At 40.6% G+C, this 26,168-nt stretch overlaps 1 protein-coding gene across 1 annotated transcript in view; it reads right to left on the bottom strand.

Annotated features, from left to right (window-relative positions):
* The window catches only part of BTBD19 (BTB domain containing 19), a 907,757-nt gene that overhangs the window by 86,074 nt on the left and 795,515 nt on the right, over positions 1-26,168 (bottom strand). The window contains exon 6 of the mRNA XM_044086828.1: positions 8,163-8,288. Coding sequence (XP_043942763.1) covers positions 8,163-8,288 — 126 coding nt within the window. The remainder of the gene's footprint in view (positions 1-8,162; positions 8,289-26,168) is intronic.

Below are 26,168 nucleotides of genomic sequence, written 5' to 3'. Positions count from 1 at the left end.
TCGAAAGACATGTGTGAATGGGCGTGCTTTCGTTGAAGGTTGGGCATTGGGCTGGCACCTCGGCACCATAAAAATCAACTGCCAATCATTAGCGGACCGGAGTTCTGCTGTGGCGACCCCTAACCGGGAAAAGCCGAAAGAAGAAGAAGAACAGGATTTCTCCACATAAATGTTTCATGTTACAGATCATTGCCTGTGTTTTCTCCTACAGAACGTCCTTTCATGATTTTAGAACGGGGAAACAGCTATGTGCCATTATGCATTTACTGTGGGGTTTCTGCAAGTAAAAATACATATTCTGCTGTATCTCTTCCTAAGCCTTTCAATCCATTTTTGTTTTCTGTTTCTAGGTATTCTCTGTCTTCCTGAGTTCAAACCAAAGTAAATTTAGTGAGTTTTGGCTAGTAAATGGCCACCCAGATCCAATATGCCACCAATCACCATCTAACATAGATGTCCAGGTCATCATCTGAAGAGTGCTGCACTGCTATACAGCCATCCATCACTTTACAGCTAATAAAGCTCATCAAAAACTGAATACAAAACTTGTTGCTGGCAAATACTGCGTAATGATTACAAGACTTCAATATCCAAAAGCTAACTTCCATCAAGATGATCAGAACAGTCACCTATCAAAGTTGTTAGCCAACAGTCAGTAAAGATCAGGGAATAAACCAGGCATAAAAATAGCTCCACTTTCCCAGCAGAAACACCAGAAAACAGAACTTATCTTCAACAAGTCTGGGAGAATAAAATCATCGGGATACAAAGAAGACTACCAAAGTGAAAGATGAGTAATCCAGGGTTGATACTCAGGAAAATATCACAAGGTAAAAAACTGACCAGGCAAAGTTGAACAGAAAAATAATGAAAACTAAAGTCAATTATATGACTGTTTTTGTTTATTTATATTAATTTGTTTACCAGGTAGGTGTTCTGATCCAGGAACCATTTTCAGGCACAACTAGAAATATAAATCAACATGACAATATTAAACATACCATTTTAAACTTGTATATATATATATATATGTATATATATATATATATATATATATATATATATATATATATATATATGAAAATTAAGTCCAAACAAGTGAATAGGTATGTGATAAGAAATACTGTGTGCATGTGTGTGTGTGTGTGTGTGTGTGTGTGTGTGTGTGTGTGTGTGTGTGTGTGTGTGTGTGTGTGAGTGCATGTGTGCGTCTGTGTGTATGTGTCTCTGCACATCCCTGTGTGGCATTTAGTTGATGCACATTCACAGTACAGAATAAAAGGACTCTGCATTCATCTCTCTCTCCACAATTAAGACAAGTACGAAAGTAAGAATGTAGAACACGTGTAGTATGAACAGCACCTACAAATATGTAAGAATATCTGGTTGGTGGCAGATGGCATTCCAGACAATCAACTTTATTCTCTAAGTGGAATTTGTTTATTGAGTGTGAAATAATATTTTCTACAGCTTGAAATCAGTCTGTTGTTGACAGAATCATAACAGCTATCAGAAGAGCAGGAACAGTCCAATAAATAGAAGCATAAAGTACAGTTTTGTACCTACCATAAATGTAGATGTCCGAACAGGATAGCATCTGCAGTCATAACAAATGGGTTGTCCTGTCGTCAGGCAGCCCTTCGGTCGGCCGGATTCCAAAGTCTGGGTCTGGCCTCGGCTGGTGTCGCACTTCACCCGACGTCATCTCTGCTGGTCTTCGGGTATAAAGGCATCAGCCGACGCCATTTTCCTCAGTGTTTCTTGCCCCAGATGCCATTATCCCTCTTGGATAGCTAAATTTTTGGGTAAATGCCAATGTTTCCCAAAAAGTAGAAGGCAAATACAAAAAATATGCATGTATGTACATATATACAAACAAATACACCATAAGAGATCCCCCCCCCCCCCCAGCTAGCTATTAGGTGGGCAATACCCTAGAGGTACCACAGAGGGAAGGAGGGTGGGTAATCCTGACTGCAGATGCTATCCTGTTCGGACATCTACATTTATGGTAGGTACAAAACTGTACTATGTCCTTCAAGGATGCATCTGCAGTCATAACAAATGGGAAGAATACCATAGCCAAACTAGGGGAGGAGGAATAAGAATTATGGTGTACTTAGGATCCCTTGCAACACAGCAGTGGCAAACCCTGCTCGGGATCTAGAGTATAGAGGTAAGTTATAATGCTTGGCAAATGTATGCACGGAGGTCCAAGTAGCAGCCTCAATAATGTCCTTGGTAGCCACTCCTCGTAAGAAGGCTGTGGTAGTGGCTGTAGCCCTTGTAGAATGAGGCCTTATGTTCTGTGGAATTTGCTTTCCATGATAGGAGTAACAGAATCTTATGCAATTTCCTATCCACTTTGAGATTGTCTGTTTGGAAATTGCTTTTCCTTCCCTTCCTGTTGCATAGGCTACTAGGAGCTGGTCAGTTTTTCTATTGCCCTTGGTTCTGTCCAGGTAGTAGCGCAACTGTCTATGTACATCCAAGGTATGTAGCAGTCTTTCCCCTTTGTTCTGTGGATTGGGAAAGAAGGTAGGTAGGTGGATTGCCTGGTTTAGAGACAGTCTGGATACCACCTTAGGCATAAATGTAGGATTAGTTCTCATGGATACTCTATCTTGATGGAAGATTAGGAAGGGTTGTACTGCCATTAAAGCCTGTAGTTCCGAAACCCTTCTTGCTGAAGTAATTGCCAGAAGGAAAGCAGTTTTCCAGGATAGGTGTTGAAGATCTGCTGTTGCTGCTGGTTGAATGGAGGGAGTGTCAGTTTTTCTAGCACAAAATTCAAGTCCCATGCTGGTAATGGTGGTTTCCTAGGAGGTTTTACATTCTTAATTCCTCTGAGGAATTGCCTGAGTAGAGGATGCGAGAAGACAGGGTGATCGAGGCTGTATTCTGCTGAAATAGCTGATGCATGTATCTTGATGGAGGAATAGGACAGGCCAGTATGTAAGAGCTCTGCCAAATACTCCAGGATGTTGGCAATATCTACCTTTGACACATCTTTCCCTCTTTCCGTACTCCAAATGACAAACCTTTTCCATTTTCCTGCATAGTTCCTTCTAGTAGAAGGTCTGCGGGCCTCAAGGATAATGTCTTTAACCCTTTGGGATAAATCTGGGTTAGATGCTCTTATGTAATGTTCCAGGCAGTGAGTTGTAGAGTTTTCAGGTTTGGATGCAAGATGTTGTAGTTGCTCTGAGTCAACATCAAAGGAATCAGGGGTAGAGACCACGTTCCCCCCCGAGACATGCTCCTCAGTAATGGATACCAATGTTGCCTTTGATTTTCAGTAGTACCTTGTGCATCAAAGGAAGGGGTGGAAATGCATATGCTGTCAGGCCTTTCCAATTGAAGGATAGAGAGTCCACCTTCCAAGCAAGAGGGTGGTATGTCCTTGTGCAGAATTTCTTGAGCTGGTGATTGAGTGGGGATGCAAATAGGTCTATTTGTGGTATTCCCCATTTCTTTGTGATGGCCTTGAAGATGTCCGGGTGTAGCATCCATTCGTGAGCATCCGAGGTAGTTCTGCTTAACATGTCTGCTAGGATGTTTTCTTTTCCCGGTACAAATATTGCCTGTAGTTGAATGTTGTAGCTCAGAGCCATATTCCAGAGGTCCAGAGTCATTCGGCATAGGGGGTATGAATGAGTGCCTCCCTGTTTGTTGATGTACCACATGACTGTGGTGTTGTCTGTCCTTATCATCAATTGTCCCTCTTTGAGGAATGGTCTGAAATTCTGGATTGCTAGTTTTACTGCCAGCATTTCTTTTTGATTTATGTGCAGGTGCAGTTGATCTGGAGTCCATAAGCCTTGAATGCACTTGTCCATCATGTGTGCCCCCAACCGAGATCTGAGGCGTCCGTTGTGATGGTTTGGCTTGCTTGAATATTGTGGAAAGACAATCCTGGGTTTGCCTGGCATGTCTGAGCCCACCATAGGAACTCTTGTTTCAGGCATGGAATTAGTGGTATTTCGGTTTCTAAGCTGTGCTTGTGTTGAGACCATAAATTCTTTAGGTACCACTGTAGCTTTCTCATATGCAGTCTGGCATGGGGGACCAAGATTATGCAGGATGCCATGAAACCCAAGGCATGTAGTACTTTTCTTGCTGTTAGTTTGTTCTGCTTTGCTAGTGCCAAGAAGTACAGAGGAAGTTGTTCTTGCTTTTCTGCAGTTAGGAATGCTATCTGTTTTACTGTGTCCAATTCTGCACCCAAGAATGTAATTGTCTGGGATGGTATCAGTTTTGACTTTTTTAAATTGACTGTGTATCCCAGGGCTTGTAGCAAGCAAATGACCCTTTGTAAGTCTTGTGTCAGCTTGCTTTTGTTGTCCGCTTGTATCAGGCAGTCGTCCAGGTATGGATAAATTTGGATTCCCTGAAGCCTGCAATGAGCTATTACTGATGCCAGGCATTTCGTGAACACTCTGGGCGCAGTAGATAAGCCAAAGGGCAATGCTGAGAATTGATAATGCTCTGATCCTGCAAGAAATCTGAGGTATCTTCTGCAAATTGGTCGTATGGGGACGTGCAGGTATGCCTCCTTGAGATCTAGAGTTACCAACCAATACTCCTTGCCCAGCATGGGAAGAAGTTGGTGTAGGGTCAGCATTTTGAATTTTGGAACGGTGATGAATGTGTTTAAAGCGGACAGGTCGAGAATAGGTCTCCAACTGTTCTCTTTTCTTGGTACTAGGAAGAGTCTGGAGTAAAATCCCTTGCCCTGCTCTGTAGGTGGTACCCTTTCCACAGCTCTCATCTTTGTTAAGTGAGCTATTTGTTTTAGGGCTTATGACTTTTGATTTGGTGGCAGGTTTGGCATTCCTCTTCTTGCTGGTAAGGTGTGGAAATGAAACCTGTAGCCTTGGTCTATAGTTTGCAAAATCCAGCTGTCTCTTGTGATATAGTGCCAGTTTTTTGAAAATAAGGCTAACTTTCCACCTAAAGGTGCTACTATTTGTTCCCTGGTAGGCGGTGTTAGAACCAAGTCACTGTGATTGTCCTGTTGCAGTGGTAGTGGTTGCATCCGTGCCTCGTTGGTTATTGCCTTGCCACTGGCGCCCCCTGTAGGCACCTCCTCTGGTTTGATTTCTGCCTCTGGAACGTCTATTCCTGCCTCTCTGGTTTTTAGAGGAGTCTGGAAAGGACCAATTTTTGGAAGGCCAGTTCCTGCTGAACCTTGGGGGCTGTACCTGTAAGAAATCTTTAACTGTTTGTACAGATTTTGCCTTCTCTTCCATTTTCTTCATTACTTGTTGTGCAGGAGAACCAAATAGACTGACCTTGTCCATAGGAGCATCTAAAAGCTTTGCTTTAACATGATCCGGCAAGACCTGCTCTTTTAACCATGCATGCCTTCTTATAACTGTGCCAGTCATGGCTGATCTAAAAGAAGCCTCCAGTGCATCATAGCCACATTTTAAAGAATGGTTACTAACCTGCTGAATGTTATTCACCATTTCTAGAACATATTTCTTATCTAAGGACTCATCAGAGGACAGTTTCTTAGTTAACTGATCAAGCATAAACTCTTGGTATTGGATCATATGAAACTGACAGTTTAAAGCTCTTGCTGAGAGAGTAGCGGAGGTGTATACTTTTTTACCCCATCTCTCTAAGGACCTGGATTCCCTATCAGAAGGGAGAGGGCTTTTAGCTGAGGTCGAAGCAACTGCCTTAGGTCCCTGGGAGATAGTCTCCGGATCTGCAAAAGGGGCCTTGTATAAGTGGTGATGAGTGTCCGGTACCCTGTAGAACCTGTCAGGCTTAGCAGGGGCTGGAGGTAAAGTATCAGGAGCAGTGCAAACATCATTAAATGCATCATCCACAACAGGAAGAACTGGAGGTATAGCTAAGGGCCTATGCTGCGGTAAGTGTAAAAAGGTCCTAAGCCTTTTTCTTGAATCTGAGAAATCTTGTCCCTGCCATTGGAATTGCTCTCGCATGGCATGTAAGGTTTCCCCAAAGGAAAATTCCTCTGGTGGAGAGGCAGAAGGAATAGATTCTTCAGCATCAGAATCTTCATAAGTAGAAAGAGGAGCCTCTGGATGGTCTGTAATGTCTGAGTCATCTGCAGAGTCATCTGAGGAGCCTGGCTCTGGGGGTTCTGCTCTAGGTCTCTTTTCTGGTGGTTGAGAGGCCCTGTCTGGGTGAGATTGGGATCCTCTTATTAAAGAGATGAGATCCTCTGCCAAAGTAAGCATTTGTGAACTGGAGCTGGGCCTGTGAGAGGGGGGCTTAACAGGCACTGATTTAGCAGTTTTGGCTGCTTTAGCCCTGGCAAAGGCCTTTATAGACATGGCTGCAGGAGGCCTAGCAGCACCACGTGCTGGGGTAGAGACATCCAAAGGGATGGTGTCCGATAACTCTAAAGAAACCACATTTGTAGGCAAAATTTCAGAGGCCGATTCAGCTAGGGTAGAAGGGGCCTCGGTAGTAGTCATGGATTCGGCTGTAGATTGAACCGTTTGCTCGGTTTCGGCCGAAACCGAGACACTCGCGGCTTGCTGTACCGTGGTTTCGGCCGAAACCGCGGACCGCGAGTGTCGATCCTTTTCTTTGCGTTTCTACCACGTGCTGGGGTAGAGACATCCAAAGGGATGGTGTCCGATAACTCTAAAGAAACCACATTTGTAGGCAAAATTTCAGAGGCCGATTCAGCTAGGGTAGAAGGGGCCTCGGTAGTAGTCATGGATTCGGCTGTAGATTGAACCGTTTGCTCGGTTTCGGCCGAAACCGAGACACTCGCGGCTTGCTGTACCGTGGTTTCGGCCGAAACCGCGGACCGCGAGTGTCGATCCTTTTCTTTGCGTTTCTTAACAATTTGGGTAGTCGGGGGATCCGACGGCATAATATACGCAAATTCTGAGCCAAAAACTGTTCAGCAAACTCCGACCGACGCCTAAGCGTTCGTCGGTTGAAGGAAGCACAGGCTAAACAAGCTACTACGTCGTGGTCTGGGCCTAAACAAGGTAAGCAGTAAGAGTGGAAATCTTTATGAGGTATTTGTTTCCCACAGGTTAAACAGTTATTTACTTTTTCTGACATCGGCTGAGGCAAGAAAGAGTCCCCAACGGGGTACTTAGCTTTTAGAAGTCTTCGAAGTTGTATTCGGTAGTATTAATCTCTGGATCTGACCGACCGGCACTTGCGAACAGCTTCTGCTTGGCCACGTGGCAAGAAAGACTGAGGAAAATGGCGTCGGCTGATGCCTTTATACCCGAAGACCAGCAGAGATGACGTCGGGTGAAGTGCGACACCAGCCGAGGCCAGACCCAGACTTTGGAATCCGGCCGACCGAAGGGCTGCCTGACGACAGGACAACCCATTTGTTATGACTGCAGATGCATCCTTGAAGGACATCTATCATACTTTTTGATGAGGACAAAAGGGAGAGGATGTGAAAATGCTAATTTCCTAGGAAGTTAGTTATAGACAGTGTAAGCAGGCTGTCAGGGCAATTCAGTGAGTAATATGAAGTCCAGCTAATCAAAACTTAGAAATATACAGCTTGTGAGATATGGTATTAGAAACTAATGCCACATGTATAAGGACACTGTCTGCAGGATCTAAGTGGGTGAAACATTTAGCGCTGGTAATAAGAACAATGCTGCAATCGTTTTACAGGGAGATAATAAATTTTCCAGGGAGCATTTAGGAGCATTTAAGACTTGTTGACTGCAAGGATAATGTACATGAATATTAAAAGACAGAAAGCAGAAGTTTCAAATAAAGAAAACAGCCAAGCTAGTTTTAAGAATTTGGAAAAAAAAATATTCTTAATTGGCCCTGCAGGAGAGGTTATGTCACAAAAGCAGAAAAGACCCTAATGATGTCACACAGTATCCTTTTTTAACGATACGATTGGAGGAGGGATTAGTTTACCTTTAGGATCTTGTGAAAAGCGGGGTTATGACACTAACAAAGGGGTGAGATTTCCTAGCTGCATAAAATAATTCATCTTTCTACTGTTGAAAATAAAGCTCTAGTTCTCATCATATAAATGACTTATAAGCTTCTGAATTATGGCATACCAAAAGAAAATCAGGCTCTAACATGTTCATATAATTTATGCATTTCATACACAAAACAACCCTATTTATGCCAGACCAAACCCACAGAATCAATGGGTTTACATATTGGCTACTTACTGGAATGAAGTTTTCCTTTTTGTTGTCATTCTCTAGAGAGGTAAGTTCTTCAGGTGACAGAAGAGCAAGACGGAGCTCCTTTACCACTTCCTTGGATATTTCAGGTACTGATTTGTCAAGAACCACCTTTAGATAAGCAAACATAAGACACTGTCATAAGCCATTTGGCCATGAAAAGGTTCATTTTTTCCAAGAAGACTGTATTTCAGAATCAGATTTTAATTTCATTTCATCTCAGATAATATAGTTTAAAGATAGAAAAAATAGCCATTTAATGTTCAGCCCTTCGAGTTTACTTGTTTCTTGGCTTAATAGATAAACAGCAAATTTTAATTAATATCTTGCATCTTCATTCCCCTCACTGGAACTCTTCTATGACTCTTACCCTGGAATCTTAATTTCCTCCACTTGTTCTAACTAGTCCATGAAGAAGCTAATCCTTTTGTTGACTAACCTTTCTCAGAGTAATATAAATAGTATTAACCAGATTTAGAGCAGTCCTTAAGCTTGTTTGGAGTGCTAGATTCTACTGTTTGCACCAAGCTAGCCACCCATCTGTGAGTTCTAGCTAATTAGGGTAGCTACAGACACGCATTGTAGGAGGGGTAATTAATTGTAGGAGTTGCTGCACCACTCAAAGCTTTCAAATAAGGATGCAGAGTTTCCTAAGGTTAGATGTTGAAGCAGGTGGAGGGTGTGGTGAAGAGGATGATGCAAGATTAGAATGGCGGAAAAAGTACATACTATTCAATGCTGCATTTCCCTATTCATGTCTGCATGTACACATACATGCACATGTGCATGCATGCCTCACTGCATGTTGTCATTAGAACACAAACAGACAAAAAGCATTTCAGTGCTTCATAGTCTCTTATCTACTGGACAGGACACAGGACCTGTTTAACCTACAGTATGGATTTCCATACAGTCTTCAATCCTACAACACATTTTAGAAGGGTGTTTTATCTATCTAGCTACAGCTGCTCCATGAAAGGATACCTTATCCCACTATATCCCTACTGACATAAGGCAGTAACCATCAATCTTGTTCTGCCTTGGGATTTCTGATTCATTTAAAATACTTCAGCATTATCTCCCTCACCCCACTATGACTATACTTAGCATAGCTTTGACTGCATATCCTGCACCACCATGCTAGCTTTTCTGTGCTGCCCCTATTTCCAGGTATTTATTGGATGTGCAGAAGTAAATGCGGCACTGCAGAATGGGGTTTTGCAAAGTGTAAATAAAGAGGGATAGAAATAACCTTTCTATTGGTATATTGCTCTCTCCCACTCTCTATCTCTGTGTGTATCTCAGTGTGGTCACTACAGCTCGTTTCACTGGTTCTTACACTCTTAATCAGCTTTTATAGGTTCATAGGTTCATACTAGGCTATCTGCCCTAGGGCATTTATAAGCCTAGCCAGAGTGTGTTTGGCTTTCGCCACCCATTTTAAATGAATTTTGCTATGCCCTTTTTCGAAGTTAGTATACTGTGCCTCTGTCTAACAGTGACACAGAAGTGATACCTGGGGTAAACCTACTATCTCCCATCCACTCATCAAGATTCCTCTTGAAGAGAGTCAATGAGGGACTCTGCCTAACCTGGACTGGGATTTTATTCCAGAGTGAAGGGAGCCTCTGGGTTATGAATCTGTCCCTCCAGCATGTCCTATTTATTTCAGTGCTGAGGTTCAAGTCTCTCGAGTGCGTAGCTCGATGGGATTTGGATTTTCTGAGGTGCAGCATGTCCATTAATTCTGGGTTGGACATGGCTTTATACATCAGGCACGGATCGCCTCTGAGCAGGCGGTATGCCACTGAGTAGAGCTGGAGTTTCTTTAACCGGGCAGCATATGGCATCTGTTTGAGCCCTTTGATCCTCTTGGTGAGGTACTTTTGGGGTCTTTCCAGTTGCTGCAGGTGTCTGGTAAGGTACATCCCAAAAGGGGCATTGTACTCAATTATGGGCCTGATGAGGGTTGAGTAAAGAGGCACGATGACCTCCCCTGATCTAGATGTGAATCCCTTCATGATTAGGTGGGCTATATAAAATGTTTTTCTAACCACTTTGGCCCCGTGGTTGTCAAATGAGAGATTGCTATCAACTTGGGTCCCCAGGTCCCTAATTACTTCTTCCGTACTTAATGGATTACCACCTATGTGGTAATTTGTGGGCACTTTGTTTTTGCCAAAGGGGATGACTATACACTTTTTGGCATTTAGCTTGAGGCCATGGCTCTGGCACCAGTTGTCTGTTTCTATGAGGCCCTTTTGTAGGATGCTTGTGTCGGCTGGATTGATCTCTAAGTACTTTCAGGCTTCTTGCACATTCTCCTACTTCAGGTAATGTACATACCTGAAAAAATACACATTTATTTGGGAGCACGTATGAGATGTAGACAAGTGTTCTCTGTGTTCATTCATGAGCTAGAAAGCTAAAGATGAAGAGGAATTTCATCTTTCAAAATAACAATGACCCCAAGCATACATCCAAATTAACAAAAGAATGGCTTCACCAGAGGAAAATTAAAGTTTTGGAATGTCCCGGCCAGCGCCCAGACCTAAACCCAATAGAAAATCTGTGGGGTGACCTGAAGAGGGCTGTGCAAAAAAGATGGCCTCGTAATCTGACTGATTTGGAGTGCTTTGGCAAGGAAGATTGGGCAAATATTGCCAAGTCAAGATGTGACATGCTGATAGACTCCTACCCAAGAAGACTGAATGCTGTAATTAAATCAAAAGGTGCTTCAACAAAGTATTAGTTTAAGGGTGTGCACACTTATGCAGCCAGCTTACTGTACATTTTTTACTTTTTATATTTTTCCCCTACCAGATTTGTTTGTTTTTCAATTGAAATGTATAGGCCACAATAAAGGTGGGAACAGTTTTTAAATGATTCAGTGTGGTCCCGTTTTTTATATCACAAAAAGCTGGCATTTTATCTTCAGGAGCTTGCAAACTGATGACACAGACTTTGGGCTAGGTATTAGGCAGATTTTTAATGGCAGAGTGACAGAATTAATAATTTTCTAGATTAATATGTGTTATACTAAACAATAATATAGTACACTGGGCACCAAGATTATGCTTTACTTTTGAGAAGGCACATTTCTCAAGACATCTTCAGCACTGCTCCAGTCGCATGTTATCATAAACAACAGCCACCACAGGATAACAGCAAGAAGATCAAACAGATTAAAATGCTTTAATACAAATTGCTCTGCCACACTTTTTATTTAGTGAGTGGAAACATGCAGTGTGCTACAGCTTTTAAAGCTGTTACAAATCAGACACACACACACTGCTTCTGCCTGCTGTACATGAGGCAGCACTATGATGGTACTCCTACAAGTTTTCTGTCTTTCTCTCTCTCTCTCTCTCTTTCTATCTGTGTAACTGATTGTGCATGGATCAGGTAAAGTGTTATGTGCTGCAAAGAATTATGATCGGATCTCTACAATCATAATTAAGTAGTTATATATTCTCAAAATGGATGCCAAGATTCACCTTTTGCTCCAGTCAACTCTTGAGGTAAATTTCTTGACATACAATTCTCAAAAATGCAACTCATTGGTTATTATTATAGACCAAATCATATTCATTTAAGCTATTCAAGGAATGGTGTAATAACTGGAATAACTATGAGTAAAACTTTGGTCTGGGCAAAAAGGATTATGAGAACTCTGGTCTGGGCAAAAAGGATTATGGGAACTATGGTCTGGGCAAAAAGGATTATGGGAATTGTGGTGTGGGCAAAAAGGAGTACTGAAGCAGTGATGAAGACTTATCTGCAACATTCAGATAAGCTTGACATTTTTTTTAAATCTACTCCTGCTAGTATTTTTAATGTATGGATGATTTGGGAAGTAAAACATTAAATACAAATTAAAGTTAATATTGGATAATGTCTACAATATAACACATGATTAAAGGTATTGCAATACACTGGGCAAAAATAGAGACTGACTGGTACCAAAAAAACTGTAGGACAAAAGCAGAAAGATATATGCAATAACAATTTAAGTTGAACCAAAAAACAATGTGAATCTGACAGAGAGGACATGAGATGCATTAAATATCTATGTGATACACCATCCAAAATGTTAGCAGGGAAACAAACAAAAAAAAGAATGCACAGAAGAATGATGTGGAAAGGTAATAAATGAGAGAGCAAGTAAACAAGGGTGCATTTATATAAAAACAAGATTGAGGATAACTTAGGTAAACAGTGATTTATATACATATATGTGCTTGTGTGTGTGTGTAAATATGTGTGTGTGTGTGTGTGTGTATATATATATATGCATATATATATATATATATATATATATATATATATATATATATATATATATATATATATATATATATATACATATATATATATATATATATATATGTATATATATATAATCCTGAAAGCCCAAAATCCTGAGACCAGAATCTCGAAAGTTCAAAATACTGAAAACACGCAGGATACCAACACTTCCTATATTCCAGAACAAGTACATACAGAAACATATTACACTTCAACTACATGCAGGGGGGAAAGCCCCCTGTGTCCCCCCCCCCCCACACACACACACCCTGCTACTTAAATATATCAACTCCTAGACTGCACTTCATTACACTAAGTGCAATCTCGGAGTTGATATATTTAAGTAGCAGGGTGTGTGTGGGCACAGCCCCTCACATGGGGGGTTCACGGGGGGCTTGCCCCCTTGCAAATACTTGTAGAAGAGTAATATGATTTGTGTTTTATTTGTTTCCTCATGTACTTGTGCTGGAATATAGTAAGTGTTGGTAAACTGTATGTTTCTAGTATTTTGAGTTTTCAGTATTTTGAACTTTCAAGATTTTGGTCTCAGGATTTTGGTCTTTCAGGAATCTGTTGCATTTATATATATATATATATATATATATATATATATATATATATATATACACACACACACACACACATATATATATATATATATATATATATATATATATATATATGTGTGTGTGTGTCTGTGTGTCTGTGTGTACTTAAAAACTGCAAAGTTTCAAAACGTTGAATTTCTTATGGAGATTGCCGTACAGCGTGGAACAGTATAGTTACCGTTTTCTTCACAGTAGTGCAGTTTTTATCAGGGGGTGTAGGGGGGCATGCCCCCCTGCAAAAACATAAAGGAAAAGATTTTTTTGTTTTTATTTTATTTTATTTATATTGTGAAGTTTGAAAACTCTGATCTTATGGTCTCCACCATAAGAAATTCAAAGTTTTGAAATTTCGAAATTTATAAGTAGCCCTACATATATATATATATATATATATATATATATATATATATATATATATATATATATATATATAAATATATATGCACACACACACGCACACATATATAGATATATAGATAGATAGATATTTGCCAATGTAGAGGTCTGCAGAAAGTACGTGATGATGTCATTTCTTATTCTAGCAGTTATTAGGGAAGTGAGTTTTGCAGAGTACATGTGAATTGCAATGGTTAATGTCATGTTCTACGCCCAGATCTGTAGATGCTTGTGTTTGCACTCGAGTACCAGTTCACTATGTGTGGTGTTCTTTCTTTCCCTGTCATTGTGTGACCATGGAGATAGTGTATATAAGTAAGGGGAGGTAGTGGTCTTGCCCCTATGCAAAAACACTTTTTATGCTATAGCTGTTGTGGAGAAAGTTTCTGTCTTATGAGTTTTCAGTCATATGGGTTTCACCATTTGAGAGCCGATCAAATTACACAGACTCCAATATACATGGGTGCATTTCCTTTGGTCTAAACCATGTTTGTTTGACATCTGTTTAGTCTACCACATATAATTAACTAAACAGATGGTAGAGAGGTGTGCAAGACTGCATAATTCTTGTGTTTGGGGAATATGCCCTTTCCCCGGTACTGTGCGATCTCAGAATTAGTATATATAATTAGCAAGGGGGGTGAGGGAGCTTGCCACCAGCAAAAAGGGATATTTTTTTTGTTTCATTTTAAATTTTGCATAGAGGTTGTTTCTTAGTGCATGCTTGGTAGTGTGTCAATGCTGGCATTGTCATTTTTCATTTGATGCTTGGAAGGTTGATGTATGGTTGTTTTGATGAAAGTGAGTACACCTATATATAGATAGATACTGATATATATTAGTTTTATATATATATATATATATATATATATATATATATATATATATATACATGTGTGTGTGTGTGTGTGTGTGTGTGGGTGTAAAAAATAAATTAATCTAATATATTGTCTATGAAAGATGAAAATAAGCTGGTTGATGAAGTAAATTAATGCTTTAAAGTTCGTAGTCACTATTTTGTGTTGCTGTTGTTTATAAAATAAAGGAGAGAGAGACATTTGTCAAAAGTAGGGTTTGATTTTGGACAACAAAATTAATATTTATGGTGACAGAGGTAGAAAGGCACTAAGCAAAGAAATTTGGAGTAGGTTGAGACAGCATAGGGTTCTGAAGAAAGCTGCAGAAGTACTGATTTAGCAGGAAAATTTTGTAATTTCATTTGTTACCAAAGTCATGGGAGTTACCTTTGGAATTAAAGAAAACAATAGTGATTTTATGATTTAGGTATCCTTGGAAATGAAGACAACTTCAGTGGCTCCAAAATTTCAGAGAAGATCAGGGTGTAAGCTAGGGAAATACAGATATGTGGGCTTGACTTTTATGTGAGTAGAAGCAACTAGAGACATAAGCAAAAATGCTACAGTGGCTTTTAAAAGATGAGAACTTGAAAGAAGACAAGTGGCTCCAAAAAGACTAACTGAACATTTGGAGTGATAAAACGTAAAATCAGCTGGATGAAAAAATGTCTGAAAGTTAAATTTCTATGGTGGCAGTCAGGAGGAATTCATTATTACAGAAGGTAGTTACCAGTCTGAGGCTCTCATATATGATATGACCAATGTTACTTTATATACCTGTGCTGGTTAATTTTCACTGAGTCAAGAAAAATATTAATAAATTAGATCATGATACCCTTGCTACAGCTCTAATAATATAGGGAGACAAAAATCTCCATGGGTTATGTTAAGATTTGGTGGTGAGCTCTGTGGTAGAAGATGGGCTACAATGCAAAAATAGTGTAACACCCTGACTGTCAGTTGGAGAATCTACAGACGAGAGCATAGGTAGATAGCGCTTTTAATAAGAAACTATGAAAGGAGGTAAAGGGCCCTGTATGTTGTTTTGCACCTACTTTCAAACGACTTTGTTTAATGTGACAGTCTGAAAAGGTTGCTATGGTAAAAAGTTTAGTAATGTACTTTGCACTCAGTAATATGTGTGCAGAGTTGGAGGCCACAAGTCAATAAAGAAATTATAGAGAAGTTACTTTTATTTAACCTAGAGGAGAGCCCAAACCTAAGTGGTATGACAGAATATGATATACAGTTGTGTGGTTGGAACTCCAGTTTTTATCTTACGTCCATAAATATGGTTTTCATCAGATGCTCTGGTTTCCTCCTATATCCCAAAGGCATGCTGTAGGAGAACTGTCAATCTTCCAAGCTGCCTGTAGGTGTATGTGACCAGTGTGTGTGTGCATGTGTGTGTGTATGTGTGTGCGCATGACCTGCAATGGACTGGTGTCCTGACCAGAATTAGTTTCTCTGCCTTGCAAACACTAATTGTCAGGAAACCCACTGATTCCTCTAAAACCCTGAGATGGATAAAGATAAAATAAATTGACATACAGGAGTATGTAAAGAACAGTATGTCAGAAACAGTCATGACTACACTTCGAGAGAGGGCTTTTTTAAGTCTGAGTTAGGAACGTATTCCACAGTGAAACGGTGACAGAGATATGGACTATTCCACCAGTGTGGATGGAAAACAACAGTTTAACTGAAAGTTTAAAGAGTGCTTGTCACAGAATGGGGGGTGGCTTTGCAGACCGGGAGACACTATTTTATCTGAGCCACTCATACATGATCCAGTAATGCAGCAGGGCCTAGGAAGTTAATGATCATGCAGACAGCCCTCCTTCATATGTTGAAAATGAGTTGGCCTTAGAAAGCTCAGTATAAATAAAAGTGAGTCTCTAGAGCAATTTCATGGAAGAAGAAATATCAGTAGTGAGTATTCATATGGATGGAATTTATGTAAATGAAAACATGTACAAAAATACATTTAGGAGTAAAAGTGATAAGAAGGTATTAGTATCCACTCCAGCAATGCATCTTAAATGGCATGACTTATGTAGATCTATTTTTCATCTACAGAGGAGAGAAAAAAGCATTTTGGACTTGGCAGAACAAATGTGAAGCATTATAAAATGTCTGCAAGCTTGCGTGACAGGTCAGATGAAAATTCCTGCTTAGATCTGAATACATAGTCCACATATGATAAAGCTGTCATGACATTATCTTTATGTTTGACAGGCTTTATCTTGGGATTCAGCACAATTCAGCATCTCTTAACTATTGCATGTTAGAGTCATTCTTATGTTTTGGAAAATCAGGCATAACAACAATGCACATGAATTTGATCACAGTGTTCATTAGGTATAAAGGATATACCATAGGAAAATACTTTTTCACAGGGAGATTTAACTGTAGAAGTTTTAGGTCCATCCCACCTTACCAGTGCACTGCTAGTCAAATGTACATCTATCATATCTATCTTGCAGCTTATAGATGTGTTATACTTATGCATTTTTATGGAAGAATCTCTGCAGGGTTAATAACAGCAGCTTCATCAAGCTAGAATGCCAGATCAGGTAAATTGTATGCATATGGGAGTGAATGTCTGTGCATCTGTGTTTCTATGGGTGAAATGACAACATTTTAGTAAGTGTGCATGATTGCTATGAGTTTGTGTTTGCTGAATGGGATGACTGCTGCTTCACATTGGTATGGATGGGAAGGCTGAATACAGAGTGCGCTGATACCAACTGTGTACATGTCTGTGTCTGTATGTCTTTGTATGTGAATGTCTGGGTATCTCTGCATGTACTAGAGTGTGGGTGTTTATGTATGTCTCTTTTGGGAAAGTTTCTGGGTGGCATTCTTGCACATGATGATAGTCTGCTCTAGAAAGCAGTTTTTTAAAGTACTCAACTGAGTGATTCATACTCATCAAATTCAGCAGCAGTACAATGAATGTGAATGAGTATGAATCACATTTTAGCAGAGCAGCTTATTTTGGCTTGTGTGTGCAGTGCTGCACCACTAGTCTCTATGAATTCCTCTCTCTGTCTTAACAGATACATCATCATCCCAACAAACTGCTCTAACTTGTTGCACTTTCTGTCTGCTGTAGCAAAGACTAGATTTAGGCCTGCTGAATCTGGTTCTGTTTGTTAAATTAACCACTAAACCAGGCTATTCTTTGTTGGAGAGGGCCTGCCTATACCCTTGTGGCAGGAGAGTGCAGTTAGGACTCATCTGATTGAAAGTTGCTACCACAGTGCTCAGTTTTGAGCTTTTATATTGGCTATTTTTTTTAATTCAGTTTGCTTACTATTGTTACATAAGCCCAGTGTTTGCGCGGGCTTGCACTTGTTTTAACACATCTCTACAGAGTTAAGCAGCCAGCCACTGCTCTGCTGTATTCATCTGTTTAAGAGTAACACAACTCTGTGCTCCATTGTGCAGTACCGCGCAGAGCAGATAACCATTGGAGGTTACAGATGAAAAACTTAAGTAGATAAATTTTCCCTTAGTAGCCTCTCATGATCCGGCCAAGAAGTCCTTAAATTACACTTAGCTGCTCAGAGAGCACCTGAGCTGCACTTTTGCCACTTAAACAGTCCCCAAACCATCAAATCTGCAATAGTCTCATATCATTTAGAGAACCTCCACAAGTATAAACCCTTTATAGAGTACTCCATTAGTACAGACCCCATTTAGATCACCCAGTTATACCACATCCCTCCATTTTCTCTCTCCACTGTGAAATCAGGATTTAATCTAGCATTATGGATGGTCAGTTTCCCTCCATTTCTCCTACCAGCCTGATTGGCATGTGTATTCTGAGGAAGTGTAGCAACTGCTTCATGTACACTGACAACCCAAGTACAATTTGTGACAGATGCATCAACACTAAGAATCTGGAATACTTGCAGAACAGTAACGCTGAACAAGTTATCAGCTCACATACTACACCTCCTACGCAAACCATGCACTCAACACATAAACCATCATACGCAGAGGTACTCACCAGAAACCTACCCAAACACCAGAGACCTTCCAAACACAAATATGTTAAACCTAATACAGCACCTAAAGCACTCAATACACACAAAAACACAAGCACCAGTGTTTCACCAAATAAGTCCCTAATTCAAAGCACATCTAAACCAAATTTTGTAGTCACAGTTGACTTCATTGTGAGAAACACAGATGTCCCACTCACCAGGCTGGCAAAAGAGAAGGTTACCGTCAGCTGCTATTGGGGGAAAGGATCCATCAGATTACACATGCATTCAAGTCTCTCAACAATATGTACCATTATGACTCCATCATAGTTTGTGTTGGTGTGAATGACTTGAAATGTACCTCACTTGACTATATGAAGAGAGACATGATTGAGCTCTATGAATATGTGTCCCAAGCAGGTATGTTCCCAGCCTTAAGCAACATTCTATCGTCCCCTAGGATGATACCACAATACAAACAAAAAATGACTGACTTCAATAATTGGCTTAGTTTCTGTTGTCATTCTAAGGGGATCCAGTTCCTGTTAGCTTGGGATGACATGGTTGATAGACCATGCTGCTTTGCCAGAGATGGTCTTCACCTGTCACCTCTAGGCTTTCAGTTACTGGCTAAGGCACTTGCCTCCCTTATAGTGCCTTTTTTTTAGGTAAGGTGGTAAGAACAAATTTCTAATATGAAAATATCACTCACAAATAAATTAGAAGTTATGCTGCCAAATGCTAGGAGTTTAAATCAGAACCTGCACTTTCGGAAGCACTCCTCTCTCTGGAGGATGTTAATGTCTGTGCAGTCATAGAAACTTGATTCAGGATCAAAGACAGTACCCCTGTCTTGCAAGGCTACAATGCCTTCCACACTTTCAGACTGCGAAATGAATGTGTGAGAACCAAAGGAAAAGTATCGATCTTCATCAAAGATATACACCTCTAAACTGGTTAGTCAGGAAAAGTCCATGGAGTTACTCAAAGTTCAACTAACTGTGGGTAAGACCCTCCCCCTTCAAGTCATAATTAACTATGGGCCCTCTTCAATGAACCAAGACACGCACGCTGTTTATTTGGACCTACTTGAGTCAAACTACAACCAAACACTCTAGTCATGCGCAATCTTAACTATCCCTCCACTGTCTACAAACTTATACAAGTACCAAAATGCTCGCACAAAGGTTCCCGGACTTTGTTAACACTAATGCCCTGGAACAAATAATACGCAACTCCTCAAGTGGCTCAAATATTCTCAACCTGGTCCTTATCAACATGGGTGAATGTTGCACCTCCACAAGTATAGGACCCCTCACTGGGTAAATCTGATCACAAATCAGTCACATTTGAAGTAGCTATAAAACCTGAACCCCTCTTAGGTAAAATCACGCTAAAAAATTCACCAAAGCTAATCATACCCTCCTAAGGGATGGCATAAATAATTTCCAAGCTCCTGTTCCCACAGATGACACAGAGAACTATACTAAGGTATACACAAATGCCCTGGACAAACAGTTATACAAATGCATTGACACAACTGTACCTGATAGGATCAAAACAACATCCTCAAGAAAAACAAGCCTCCCTGGCGGACATCTAGCATTAATAAGTTATACAACAAGAGTAAGAAGTTGCTGTCTAAGAATAAAAAAAAAGAGGTCCCAGCACTGGTAGAACACCCTCTCTGCTTGACCAAACAAATAAGACAACTTGTAAAGTCTTCTAAGGGCAACATCAAAAAAAAAATAGCTACCATAGTTAAGGATAACCATAAGGCATTCTTCAGCTATAACCGTAACCTAAAAGGTAAGAGCCAGACATGTGCTGAACTAGCTGTGGATGGCATCACACACTGATCCTGTGAAAATAGCTAACCTATTAGCTGACAGGTCTGGCAAAAATATCACCCCTCTGTCCCCTTCAAACATTCTACAAAGCATTCCCACTACATCTCCCCCAACTCGCATCTTCAAAATGAAAGTCATTAATACTCTCTCCACGGTCAAAAATACAGCCTCTATGGAAATGGATGGCATCCCAGTTTGTGTATTAAATGGTCTAAAACATGAATTAGCAACTCCATTAGGTATTCTCTTCAACCACAGCCTGAGTACTGCTTTTGTTCCTGCTGAATGGAAAACAGCAACCGTCATCCCCCTTGATAAAAGGGATACAGCAACAGAGCCTGAGAACTGCAACCCCATAAGCTTAACCAACCTTGTCTGTAAGGCCATGGAACAAATCATCACAGACCTTATAAATAAGAATAGAGGTGATTTCCAAACCCTTGATCCAACACAGTTTGGTTTTATCAAAGGCAGGTCATGCCTGTTAATTCTGGTGGACTTTTTCAAAAAAATGTCACCAGAGCTATAGACAAAGGCAAATCTGTGCATACAGCCTACCTTAACTGAGCCAAGGCCTTCGATGCAATCCCACATTTGGGCATCATCGATAAACTCTCCCAGTTGAATATCAACCCTTATGTCATCAGGTGAGTTGTTAACTGGCATACTGGCAGATCATGCTCAGTCATAGTTGGGGACTTTACCTCAACCAGCAGACCTGTCACCAGTGGGGTTCCATAGGGGTCAGTGCTGGGTCCCCTATTGTTTGGAATTTATGTCTCAGAAGTTCAGGCGAAAACAGAGGGGCTGTGGTTGACTAAGTTTGCTAACGACTGCAAATTAGGTGCAATCACTGAATCCCCAAACTATGTCAATATACTTCAAGATGGACTTACACAAACCAGTGATTGCTGCCAAAGCCATAGACTCAAACTCAGTGCAAAAAAGTTCATTATCATTCCCTTCAGAAAAAACGATATCCCGGCAGACTATCACATAAATAATAATACCCTAAGTAACAACTCAATAGTGAGAGACTTAGGAACTCAAGTTGACTACCTAAACTTTGACCACCATGTGTTTACTGTGGTAAGTAAGGCATTCTATATCATACACCTCATTAGCAAAGGCATTGCCTCAAGAGCAAAAAAGGTCATAACACTCCTGTACTCAACCCTCATCAGGCCAATAACTGAGTACAGTGCTCCCTTTGGATTGTAAGTTACCAGGCAACTGCAGCAACTTGAGAGACCTCAGACATTTCTAACAAACAAAATTCAGGGTCTCCAGCATGTCATACATTGACAAACTGAAGTCACTGTCACTGTACTCAGTAGCATTCAGACTACTAAGAGGAGACTTGTGCCTGGCCTACAGTGCAACCTCAGATCCAAACGTAATGGAAATGCTGCACATCCACAAGTCAAGTGGGACAAGGGTCACCTGCTCCAGGGACATTTACCTGGTCTGAAATATAAATAGGACCTGCTGGAGTGACAGATATGTGTCTTAGAGGTTGCCACTCCTCTGGAATAGGCCAGTTCACATTAAACAAAGATCCTCTGTGACCCTGTTTAAGCATAGCCTGGATGATTATATGGGAAACCGTAAATTCCTGCTGGGGATTTCACCTATGACCCTCCTAGATATAGGCAGACATTTCTAACTAAGATCTCGAGTTTAGGCAAGATTCTTTATATTCGGTTTCTCTAGTATTATAGTTTCATAGGTTCATAGTTTAGTACTAGGCTAGCTGCATTTGTGTCCATTTTAAGACTAGCCAGTTACCCCATGTAATAAACAAACTCTGCACCTTGTGTGTGTAAAGTAAACACCTTAACTATTATGTCAACCCTCCTTAGGGACATACGGCTAGACTTATAACAACCTTCTGATCAATAGTCCAGTAACCGCCTATGAGCCTATGAACAATCAGCCTGCAAGTTCTGGAACAATCCTTAATGACAAATTGTACTCTGGTCAGGTGAATACCACCAATACGCTGTAAGAACATGTACACAAATGCATGGATTTCACCATACCCAAGAGAACACTGATGCTCTCCTCAAAAAAAAAAGGAAGCCAATCTGGTGGTCCCCTGCCATAAACAAACTGTACAACAGGAGGAGGAAACTGACGCAGAGTAAGGTGAAGTCTTAAGACTGGAAAAACTCCCTAATCAGCCTCAACAAAAGGTTGAGATCCCTCAAAAAATCCTCTAAAGCTAGTTATGAAAACAGAATTGCAGCAGATAGTAAAGACAACCACAAGGCCTTCTATAGTTATGTAAAGAATCTCCATGGCAATACCCAGATTTGCTTTGAGCTACTGCACAATGGTACCTCCTATACCAAACCAACATATATTGCAAATATACTGGTGGACAGATTCAGTGCTAACTTTACCCCTCCCCCAAAGGACCAATCACTATACCAGTAGATTGTCATGCACCCAGTATTACTGCTGCATAGGTTAAAACAACACTGTCCAAGGCCAAGAATACAGCTTCTATGGGATCTGACAGTATCATTCTACATGAACTACAGAGTGAACTAGCATCTCACCTGTGTGCCCTGTTCAATCACAGCCTCACCTCAGGCTTTGTCCCTACTGAATGGCGCGCTGCTACAGTCATCCATCTCTACAAAGGAGGAGCGATTACAGACCCCAGGAACTATCGCCCCATAAGCCTGACGAGTCTGATATGCAAAGCTATGGAAAGCATCATCATGGACCTAATAAACAAGGATATAGGGAATCTCCAAACTTTGGATCCTAAACAGTTTGGTTTTGTGAAGGGTAGAGCATGCCTACTCAGATGAAGGTAAGGTGGTTCATACAGCCTACCTTGATTTGGCCAAGGCCTTTGATACCATTCCCCACTCAGGAATTGTAGAAAAACTTACTAAACTAGGCATCAACCCCTATATCACTAGGTAGTGGCTCACAGATAGAACCCACAGTGTGAAAGCAGCTGACTCCAAGTCAGACTGCCGACCAATCACTAGTGGAGTCCCACAGGGTTTGGTCTTGGGTCCTCTCCTGTTTGATATCTACTTCTTTGAAGTCCAGGCCAACACGAAGGGATTGCAAGTTGGGAGCCATTATTAAATCCCCAAGTGATGTTGACATCCTACAGAAAGGCGTCAATGAGACCAACAACTGGTGTCAGGACCTTGGCCTTAAGCTCAATGCCAAAAAATGTATCTTCATCCCCTTTGGGAAAAACCCGGTTCCCTTGAATTACCACATTGATGTTAGCCCACTAAACACAGAAGGCATTAAATGAGATCTGGGAACACAGCTTGACAGTAACCTCTCTGTTGCCCACCACATTGCCACTGTGGTCAGAAAGTCCTTCTATGTGGCACATCTCATTACTAAGGGTTTTGCATCCTGGATGAAAGAGGTCATTGTCTCCCTCTACTCTTCCCTCATTAGGCCAATCAATGAGTATAATGCCCCATTTGGCATGTACCTCACTAGACGTCTGCAACAACTGGAGAGGCCGCAAAAGTACCTCACAAAGAGGATCCTAGGCCTTAAACACTTGTCCTGTATGGACTCAAAAAACTCCAACTATTCTCTGTCTCATATCGCCTACTTAGATGTGATCTCTGCTTGACTTACAAAGCCATGGCTGACCCAGCTCTGTTAGAAATGCTACATCTAAAGAAATCCAAATCCCCCCGCACCACATGCTCCAGAGACCTCAACCTCATTATCACAATTAACAGAACATGCTGGAGGGACAGGTTCATAACCCAGAGACTGCCCATGCTATGGAACAGACTTAACATACATGTCAAGCAGAGCACCTCACTGGCTCTCTTCAAGAGAAATCTTGATGAGTGGATGGGAAATAGAAAATTCACCCTGGGGTTCACTCCAGTGCCTCTTCTCGACAGAGGCACTAGGAACAAAGGTTGGGTGGCACGATGCCAGGGTAATCCTATGAGCTAGGCTTGTAAAGGCTCCAGGGCCATTAGACTTGTACACACCTATGAACCTATAAGGTATATGTGGGAGTATTATGAGAGGTATTCAAAATAGAGGTCAGGCAGTGGTATACACCTACTAAAAATAGAAAATAAAATGGAAACTGAGGCTTACTTTAAGTAACTGGAAACAAAATTGGAAAAGAAAGGAGAGGTGTATTCAAGTTGGCTGCACTTATGTAAACTTGCTACATTCTATCCAGATAGGGAAACAGGAACTTGCTTCCTATTGAAATGTAGGCACTCATAACGTTGAATGCCCATACTCCGAAAAACAGACAGAACATCCAGGAGAAGAGTGAATCTTGAACATTACTACTCTCTTTTAGACTTGTTTTTTTGCAGGGAAGCATGCCCCCCATACCTCTCAAATTTATTTATATCAGCTCTGGGATCATCATACCTTGGAGAAAAGGGAATTTTTCAGAGGAATGGCAATCTTCGACTTGGTATATTTGTTCTGACATTCAGTCTCAGCATTTCATGTCCCATTAAAGCAGGTCCCAACATTTCAAACAGTTATCACAGAAACTCAGATCCATCAATTTTCAGCAGCTGTACAAGATGTGAGGAAATAACAGACTTTTTATTGTGTTAAGGGTATGTATAGCTTCTCAAATTTGTTTACTTCTGGACTGCTCAAATGTAGAAGAAATAAAATGTGGGTTCCTTTCTTAAACATGGTGATGGCTGACAGTTCTATGCCTCACACAATTTTATTTTAATTTATTTAACATTTGTTTACTGGGAAAGTCTAACTTGGAACGAGCCAATTTTCAGCAGAGGCCTGAAGAGAAATGCTCCAGACGCATGTCTTTGTAATGTGGGAGGAAACTACAGCATCCAGAGGAAACTCACAAGAACGCAGGGAGGACATGCAGACTACACACAGAAGACACCCCGGCTGAGAATCGAACCGTAGAACAACTTACTGTGAGGTGACAACGGAAACCACTGCATCACTGTGCCATCCAAGAAATATCAAATCTATTAGGTGTCTCCAAACAGCTTATTGGGAAAGTAACTCTCCCACAAGTTACAAGCAAAGATGTAGATAAGCTGACTCTTTCCAAGGTCCATACTCTAACAACATCACCAACTCCTGGGAAATCCCTACATCTAGATGGGCTAACCATGGAGTTTAATAAGGTGTATACAAATATCATAGTTTCTTAGCTACTAGACTTGCACTTTAAAGTACACAACCTCAAATCATCACCCTTTTTAGCCAGACTAGCTACAACAGAATTAGTTCCTAAAAAGGAAAAGATCACACCAACTCCGTTAAAATAAGATCTTTGCAATCATCTTAGAAAGAAGTCTGGAAGGTCATATTCTAAATTTATTACAAGACATAGACAAAGATTTGTTAAAAGGAAGCAAGGGAATCCAGAATAGATTAGGCTTTAAATGAATATTATACAGTTGTAAAAGAGCCAACCCCATCACCAGCTCTGCCCAGACAACATCTACTCCAAACCGTCTAAAAAGTCAATTAAAAGGCATGCAGCCAAATAAATGCTCATAGGTTCATGTAAATATCTTTTGGACAGTAAAAGGTATTGAAATGGCACAAACAGCAATGTTATCAGTAAAAAAAAAAAACTCTTTTGGAGAGTAATAGTCCTCTGTACTTTCATAGTTTTTGTACCAGCACTGCTATATAGTATAATGCACACAAAACCAAATTATTTTCTCAAGTTTCACAAAAATATCTTTGAAATGCAGGCTATAGTATTAGAGCACTTTGCTCAGACTTGAGGTTTTAGAAATTCCTTTTTGGAGAACTTGTTTACTGAGATATGAAAGATTATACTTACTTATTTCGCTAACAGTATAAATAGCAATAAATATCTCTCAAAGTGTACAATTTCTTGTGCAAATATCCACATAAGTTTTCTTCAAAATAATCTAAGGCGTCATATGAAGGCATGCAGCAGTTTATAAGTGGTCATCCAAAGTCCTTTTGTGTTGGCCTG

This window comes from Protopterus annectens, chromosome 10.part0 (genome assembly GCF_019279795.1).
Source record: "Protopterus annectens isolate FY-2018-M chromosome 10.part0, PAN1.0, whole genome shotgun sequence".
NCBI classification, from domain to species: domain Eukaryota; kingdom Metazoa; phylum Chordata; order Ceratodontiformes; family Protopteridae; genus Protopterus; species Protopterus annectens.
Note: the sequence above shows the minus strand (reverse complement) of the source record. Positions and strands in the feature narration are given on the sequence as shown.